At 35.8% G+C, this 8,752-nt stretch overlaps 2 protein-coding genes across 2 annotated transcripts in view; both read right to left on the reverse strand.

Annotated features, from left to right (window-relative positions):
• Positions 1 to 358: 358 nt before the first annotated feature.
• LOC132162232 (UPF0481 protein At3g47200-like) lies at positions 359 to 1,792 on the reverse strand. Its single transcript, XM_059572494.1, has one exon. It carries the CDS (start codon positions 1,790 to 1,792, stop codon positions 371 to 373), a length of 1,422 nt encoding a protein of 473 aa, XP_059428477.1. The 3' UTR covers positions 359 to 370.
• A 3,165-nt stretch (positions 1,793 to 4,957) lies between these two features.
• Positions 4,958 to 8,752, reverse strand: part of LOC132191517 (sucrose-phosphatase 2-like) — a 4,498-nt gene continuing 703 nt past the window's right edge. The window contains exons 2-9 of the mRNA XM_059606583.1: positions 7,918 to 7,998; positions 7,530 to 7,829; positions 7,254 to 7,355; positions 6,968 to 7,162; positions 6,578 to 6,868; positions 5,682 to 5,868; positions 5,323 to 5,369; positions 4,958 to 5,230 (exon numbers count right to left, since the gene is read on the reverse strand). Of these exons, the coding sequence (XP_059462566.1) occupies positions 5,132 to 5,230; positions 5,323 to 5,369; positions 5,682 to 5,868; positions 6,578 to 6,868; positions 6,968 to 7,162; positions 7,254 to 7,355; positions 7,530 to 7,829; positions 7,918 to 7,977 (1,281 nt within the window). The 5' untranslated portion in view covers positions 7,978 to 7,998 and the 3' untranslated portion in view covers positions 4,958 to 5,131. The remainder of the gene's footprint in view (positions 5,231 to 5,322; positions 5,370 to 5,681; positions 5,869 to 6,577; positions 6,869 to 6,967; positions 7,163 to 7,253; positions 7,356 to 7,529; positions 7,830 to 7,917; positions 7,999 to 8,752) is intronic.

The following is an 8,752-nucleotide window of genomic DNA, read 5'->3' on the forward strand; positions in this document are numbered from 1 at the left end:
CAGTTTGACGAATTGATCATTATTCAGATAGCTAGTTTGAAATAATCAGTTGTAAATCTTTGCTTGGTAATTAACATGTATTGTATAAACTATAGCTAGTTTAGATGTCTTACATGCGTTTAGTAATATTTATGTACGTACGTGTTGAGTAATTAAATCCATTGAATGGGTGTTGGAAATAATGCATACATACCCCGATCCACTCATAATTATTTTCATTTCAAATATATTACACAAAATTAGCATAAAAACACCCAAAGCAAAACCAATACCAAAGTAAACAAATTAATACAATATATTGTAGATGCACTTGGAATGAACAAAAAACCAAATTCTTACTACATACCTTCTCCGGCCACCATGTTAAGTTTTATGGTAATTTGAGCTTGCAGAAGTCATCGCAGGGGCCAGGGGGAGAGTCGACTGCGTACCAAGTCTGAGTGGCAGTTAGACCAAGTCGCAATAATACACCCAAGAAAGCAATGATAGTCCATGGGCTGCTGAAATGATCATGAAGGACTTGAGCCATCCATGTCATCCAACTGTTTTCGTAGTACCCCTGAACCTGGATTTTGACATCCTTATACGCTTCGGCGTTAGGCACCAAGTCGGTGCCTATCGCATTGAAGAGGTCAGCCACTTCTTGATCGCTGCCGAGGAAGTTGAGGAGTATGCGTGCCTTCCTCAGATCTTTGACATCATTGGCTTCATCGATGAGTGAATCTAGGAAGGATATATAAGAGCTGATGCCAAAGTCGTTCTCGAAATCCAAGCACATTTCATAAGCTATCAAGTTCATGAACTTGGGGCCGGTTGAGTCGTCCACTGTAATTGGAGGAAGCCAAAGGTATCCCGGGTAGAAACCAAATCGTCTAGTGAAACATATGTTTCTCAAGTAACTATTCTTCTTGCTACGTTTCAAATGGATTCCTGCTACTTTCAGCTCCTGCACATTCCGATACGATTGCCAATCTGGGTCGCGTTGATGTGTGAATGGACATCTACGAGATGAGTTGGTGGGTTTCGGGTGTGGCAGGGGACCCAAGAGTGTTGTTCTCAGAAGGTCAAGAAGATGGGTTGGGTCTGTTTCTTCTTGTTTTAGTTGCGGCTTCGTTTGCTGATAAGTAACGTTTTGAATGTAACTTTGAATCGACTCACTCAACTCAGTTTCATTCCCGCTCAAGCTCATCAATAACTTGAGGAGACCATAGGGGACTTGGTTCTCCAACAAGAACAAATCCTGTTGAGCGAAGGCTACGCTGTCGTCTTTTATATTCAACTCTACGAACTTGTTTTTTGCAGCGCAGAATATGTACTGTAGTATTGCGCAGCCGTCCACGAACAACATCCAGGCGAGAGCCTTGTCATCATATTTCTTCGTCACCTCCTCCTCGAAGCATTCTCTCAGTTGCTTGATTTCCTTTGCGACCTTGTATAAAAGATTTATACCCTTCTCGCAACCTTGGACGAACTCATAGGCCAATTTAAGCTTGTACTTTTCTCCTAGCTGGTACTTTGTGTTGCCATGATGGATAGGACCGAGCGACGCCACTCTTGGCTCAAAGTACTTGATGAAATGCTTGTGATCTCGCAGCAAGAATATAACCTTCTGTATTTTTGCTGGTGGGCGGTTGGTTCCAAGGGCTTCCACCGCTCTCATTTGGTCTCCTTCTGCCATAAAATTTATATACCTTTCCTCCAACTCCATGTTAATGGCAGGCTGGTCGTGGCCGCTGCTTCCTTCACCATCTTCTATCTTGTCAATGGGAACAATAATATGCTGATCATCCATTCGGGGGGTTGTAGCAAGTTTGTACCCAACAAGGCAATTAAATCTGGTGATATTGCTTGCCCTGTCCTACCATTTAATTCATATATATATACTTGATAGTACTTTGGAAGCTTTAGCTTGAGAAATTATAGGCAGTTGCTTTCATTCGAATGTTTAAGCTTAGCTGGGAATTAAATATTGGCACTTTTATGAAACAACTATATCTAATTTTGACTATAAAATAGCAAGAGTGGAATCTAATCAACAAGATTTGTTGAAAAATGTAGAGAAATAGGAACTTGCTTTTGGCTTTCATTAAACAATTATATGTTCTGAATAAACTACTGATTGTCATGACTTTGTCTTTTCTATCGAGCAAGATTGGTATCAAATACAAGGTAATTTCATTCATGGACCTGATCTTTGCTTTATCCTAATTATCTAGTAATATATACCCAGTTGGCATCATCTTTTCCCAGAAAAGGAGAAAAGTGTATTGTAATTTAATGGAACTGGTCTTTGCTTTTATCCTATTCTAGTAATATATCCCTAGTTGGCATCATCTTTTCCCATAAAAGGAGAAAATTGTATTGAACCATACCTCATGCTTTGAGGCTTTGAGGAACGTTATATTTAATTAGTTATGTTTTGTCGGTTTTATCTTTATTCTGTGCATCTGAATAAGATTATTGCCTCAGTCCCTTCCATGATTGGGGGGTTGTGACATTGCAGTAAATGCATATGCAATGATATTAACAGTGGAAAAGGAGAAATGGCGCACCTTAATAATTACAATAATGTTATACTTAACACCACAATCACACTACGTTAACATGAGCTTAGATTTTTTTTATTTTTTTATTTTAACAATGGCTGATCTGAAGGCTACTAACCTATGTCACGTCAGCATAATGTGATTATGGTGTGAATAATAGCATTTCTCTAACAATTATGATTCTAAAGAGTCTGTCTTTATCTTTACTATTGAAAGTAAAAAAAACATGATAGGTTCCTTATAAAACCTCTCTTAACTCGTGGTCCATCCAACCAAAGATGGGGAGGAGACAAGAAGGTTCCCAATGGAAAGTGAGCCCCTCCAAAGAAAACATTGTCAATCAGGCCAGCTAAAAATTGTTTGATTCGGAGTATTCCAAGTGTGAGGGAAAATAATTCCCTTATTCCATTATGGGTGTATTATGTCATCGAGAAAGAACTTCATGATTATTGTCCTAAAATATTGCTTCTATGGTCTCCCATAAAGGTGTTTTCATTTAGAAAACTACTTGTTGGAAACTAAACAAATCAAAACGTGAGAGTTTATTTTATTTTATTTTATTTTTTTTTTTCTAAATGGTAGAAGTTATAAGTTCTTTTAATTAATAAGGGACTTTAGTTTTTCTAAATTCATGTGTTTATTTAATTCTCAACAGAAGTCTTAACTTAGAGATAAGTTTTTGTTATTTATTACAATAAATATGGAGAAGTAAAAGTCTTGTAAGTTAGCCTTGTAATTTATTGTGCCATTAGCCATTTAATCAAAGCATTATTAGATCGATACTTTATACTTAGAAAACGTATATCACATGATCTTAGATCTAAGATAATATTATTATAATAATATGAATTGTGATTTGTGAGATAATATGATCATATAATTTAAATATGAGTGTATGACCATTAGATTATTAGCAATTTAGGACTTAGGTGTTTGAGCATTACAATTAGATAATAAGTTCAATTCAAAAAAAAGATAATAAGTTAATATGATAATAATTTAAATCATTAATCATATGATATAATTTAATGAGATCATATGATTATATAATATCAAATTAAGTAATTGACATTGGATTCAACAATGTCCCTAAGGGGTAGCTCAATTGGCTGTGTACCACGCCTCATGAAGCGGAGGTCACTAGTTCGAACTCCCCACCCCCCTTCCCTTGTGTGGACATGTCAAAAAAAAAAAAAAACAATGTGTTATTTATAACCACAATTAAAGTATTAATATAATTTAAGTTGGCCTCTTGAGCCGTTTAAGAGTACTTGAAGTTTAAATTTATATAGCAATAAAAAAAACATTAAATATAAGAGTCAAGCTCAGCTCGACTTATTTATAAGCTCGAGCTCGATTTTTTTGCTTGTCTTTGAGCTCGAGCTCAAAGAAAATTTAAACGAGCCGAGCCCGAACAAGGAAAGTTCGCTCAAGCTTGGCTTGTTTACACCCTCAATTAATTTATTGACATAAAAAAAAAAAAAAAAAAAAAAGAAGAAGAAGCCCATATGGGTTTAGACCCAACCCAATCAAATGAAAAAAATTACAAAAATGCAATTCACATAATGCTCGCCCCACATTACCTGCCCCATCGGCACCCGCCCTGCAAACACGATACCCGGTGGATAATGGTCTCTATAGCCGGGTAACTAGTATAAATTCTAAAACCAGCATGTTGCCGGCCGGGTGTCCACCCCTAAGTGTGTAGCCCAAATCCAATACTAGGATATCTAGGTTTGATTGTTTGAAGTAATATGTACTAATGCATACGGTGTAGAAAAAACTAGTCAAATAATGAGTACTTGTTACAATGGCAGCTAGGAATGAAATAGCGATTTTAGCATTTGGAAAATTACTAACTGCTAACCACTTTTATATATATATATATATATATATATATATATAATGATGTCATTTTGGTGTTTAAATATATAAAAAACCATATAAAACTCTAAAAACAACGTCGTATGTAGTAGGATATTACTATAGAAATAATGTCGTTTTTTTTTTTTAATTATTATTTTCTCTTTTTTCCTTTTAAAAAGCGGTTAGCGGTGCGGTCTGACGGTTAGCAAAGACGGTTATCCAATTTTACTAACTGTCCAGACAATTGCGATTATTGATTTTAGTTGATTACCGCTAACCGTAATTACATTGTCACCCCTAATTGACTGCATGTAATAAGACGCCTTAAAAGTGGCCTAAATATGAAGCCAAAACATAGTTTGATCCAGTGACAAGACAATTCAAACTAGAGGCAACATGCCAATCTGGGATTGAGAAAGTTAAAAGTTTGACTTAATTATCATGTGATTGTTGGGTTCTGCGTTTCCAATTAACCAAAAGTAAGAATAAAAGACTCATGCAAATAATGAATCTCAAACTATGAGGATGCAGTCAACTAGTATATGGACATGAATCTTAGATCAGTTTCAACTCAATTAATCATTGAGTATGGTTTGATGATCATTATCTGAATCATAAAATACAAAATGTAAGAACAAAAACAGCCATACAAATGCATTTATTTTGATAGAAATGCTCTTAATAGTATTCCGGAATTGAAGTTAAGCTGTAACTGCTATCTAGAAGAGCCAGGTTGAATGATCTTTGGGCTCTGATTCATCAAACCATGTTTGGTGCACATGCATCCAAGTGAATCCATCTGCAATACTGGTGGCATCCTGCAAAAAAAAAAAGGAAGAAAAAATAAAAAAGCCAGAAAAGGTCATGCACAAGTTTTGTGGGAAGCATTTACATCAGTCTCATAACTCACCTTTGAACTTAGTATGGCAGTTGTCATGCAACATCGCCGGTCCTCGCCTACAAGAGAGCAGCAAAAACCATAAGGAACTAATCCCACCATTCCATGGTGGCTTTAAAAGATGATTATTCCTTTCATGGCCTCGGCATATTACTACAGAAGAAAGGGTATGGACTATAACATATGCAACAGTCATACAGGTGAAGAGAACTGCTCTTGATGGTTTTCCAGAATACAAATATAGTGCTTATACCATGACATTGTCATTGTAGAACATGTTAGATTATTGAACCAATGAGAATAAGAAAAGGCACAAGAACATAAAAAATGAATAAAAGAAGAAGAAAGTAAAGACAGGACAAAAACAGTACCGCATAACTCCCATTTATTGAACTTCACAAGCCATGTATGCGAACTAATCTGTACGGGCACAACCCGATCAACCCAAACCCGGAGTTGTTTTCCCTGTTTGTCTCCATAGCATGATCTCATTGCATTTATGGTGTCACAAAGAGATTGCTCAACACCAGACGGATGGACAAAACTTGCAGATGGATCCTGACAAATATGCAAAGAGAAAAAATAACTACAGACTCCTAACTAAACAGAGTAGTACAGATTTAAATGACTGGCAGGAAGAGGGGGCGGATTCAAAATTCAAAAATTAGTATCTTACCACCCACACATTTATCATGCATACATTAATGTATCAAAAATTCTCTAGATTTACACTTAAAAGACATGTGGCGATCCAAGATGAAAGTTGTTCAACTTCAACAACACTTATATGTCTGACCACCGCAAAGCAATGTTTTAGTAACACAAGTGAGTCTCCAACTATACATGCTCAGTGAGTAGGAGTCAAACTTATTATCATATTTGCATAATTGGATTCATGTCCTAAAAAGTTTAATCTAATAATGTAACAAAATTAATAACCATTTAAGCAAACACAAATATGATATCTAATTTATTATCTTTTATATGGTAGGAAAAAGGAGAAAAAAGAATATTACAGCCCAGAGTTTTACCAGAAGAAATGCAGCTCACACCAGTGCAGTAAATGTTACTTATTATGTTGCATAAAAAGTCGGGTAAAGTTGCAGAAATAATCCATTAATATTGAAATTTGGCATGTACAAGCATGCAGATGTTATCCCCTCGGAAATACCACATATCACCAACCTATACCAGATAAGATGCTCTATACTTCCTGTATGAGTAATTAAAAAACTAAACTGAAAGGTAAAATGGATATCAGACATACACAAGCTGCTTTCAAGCTTGCCAGATACAGTTCAGAATTCTCAACTTCTGCACGCCTCCATCTCTCAAAGAACAAGTAAAATTTCACCACTTCATGTCCATAATTAACATTTTCCAGCTTGCAGTCCAAAAAGTCAGTGACATCTCTAGGAGATGTGTTTGGCCCCAGGCTAAAATGACCGATGGCTTGTATGATCCCAGATGCACACCTCTCTGTTGCATGAATAATCTTAGGGTTATTCTTAGCATTTTCAGCATGCCACTGCAGCAATTCTTCTTGAGCATTGCTAACCTACATGATGGATAAATGTTAGCATACAAACAGTTAGGAAGACAACCTCAACTGCTGAGATAATAAGAATGATAATAATGTATTAGGTGAACTACCAACCATGACACCATATACTTCTGGTATACTGAATAGTTCAGCATCATTTCCAGAGTCACCACAAACAAGAGTGTTATTGGGTAGTTTTCCCTCCGACTTCAATTTTTTTAGTAGATACGCAAGAGCTTGTCCTTTTCCAGCACCTTGTGGTAATATATCTAAATCCATTCCTCCACTATAGATTATTTTAACATCGAGCTGGCCAAGAAAAAGCAAGATTTTCAAACATTAATAACAATACATGACATAAAATCATGGTAGATAAATCTACTTGGGACTTAAATCTTACCCCAAGCTTTTCAAAACACTCTTTTAGGGCCTTTGTCACAGCCTGGGCCTTAGCTTTCTCAACATAAAAGCTAATCTTGTGTGGTCGTTGCTCTGTTTCCGACTGTGTCACCCCATAAACAATTCAGAAATTTTAAATACATGAAACATTTTTAATTGACAACTCAAGTCAATTAACTTAAAAATAATTTATAAATCAAATTATCAAAGTTAATGTTGCCGCCGTGTACCAGGGGAAACAATCAACTTATTTCATGCAAACATCTTTAAGCAATACCTGAAGAGTGAGTTCAGGAAATTTGCTTGATTCCTCTATGACTAGGTTCCTGTTCCATTTCTGATTTAAGATTTCAACCCAACCATCGTCTGGAACCAATGAGTTTCCATATGTTATCTCAGTTCCAACAGACGTTATGGTTATATCCGGAGTTAACATGGGTTTCTCTTTCCTCAACTGTTTGTAAAGTGTAGGTGATCTTCCAGTTGAGAAAACTAGCAGAGAATCATGACGATAATTGGATTCCCATAAGGCATTAAATCTGAGCAGAGAAAGGTTCTCAGAATCATGATGATCAACCTGCAAACGGAAACAACTAGCCCGATAAAATCACAGCAGCAAGAGAATGGAGTGATGCGAACACAAAGAAAAGAATTATAGAACCTACCATTGTATAATCAAGATCTGAAACAATCATGAGACGTGCTGGAGACTTTAGCCGATCCATGATTCTTCCCTTGACTTGGTCCTGTCATTAAAGTAATTAAAACTACAAAACAAGCATCTATAAAAATCTATAACGGAAAGTATCTAAAATAGATCAAAGTATAAAAAACATTCCTTGCTCATCATTAAGTGCATAAACAGAGTCTGCAGAGAGTACAGATCAATTTCGTTAGCTGTATGGGTGATTTCATCGATTGTATTTTTTACTTGTATGAGCATTATCGTCTTTAACATTTTACTGGGAAATTGAGAGCATGCAATTTTATTTCAACCTACAATAATTTAAAGGACAACGGTGGCTGTTATACCTTTCAAAACTATAACTAGTACTAACAGATACAGAAGATTCCAATGAAGAATGACAATGCTAAAGAAATTGTAAAGCATTTCAGTGGGAAATTAGCTACCATAAATTGGGTTGCTTATAAAGTTTTTAAACCAATAAACTTGCCAACAATACCATAATATTGCCCTACCAAAAATATTACAATATTACAATCATACTTCTAAAACAATTGAACCCCTCTCCATCCTACCACAAAAACATAAACGAAAAATAAAGAAAAAATAAATATGCATGCACACACAGGTCATTAACTAACTAATCACAGGGAATACAGGATTAATGTCATTTGTATTCTCTTTAAATACAAAAGTGCACTGATATTAGTGGCTTAAATGTATTAAATACATGAGCTTTCACATGCATTCAAGCTTGACCCTGTTTAGCAGAAGTAGACTGTCAAAACAGAAACCCAGCACCAGCAAACATTATA

This window comes from Corylus avellana, chromosome ca9, assembly GCF_901000735.1.
Source record: "Corylus avellana chromosome ca9, CavTom2PMs-1.0".
In the NCBI taxonomy this organism is placed as follows: Eukaryota; Viridiplantae; Streptophyta; class Magnoliopsida; order Fagales; family Betulaceae; genus Corylus; species Corylus avellana.

What these genes read in the sequence shown, in the direction of transcription:
- LOC132162232 (XM_059572494.1), bottom strand. Translation starts at nt 1,792, where the DNA reads ATGGATGATCAGCATATTATTGTTCCCATTGACAAGATAGAAGATGGT.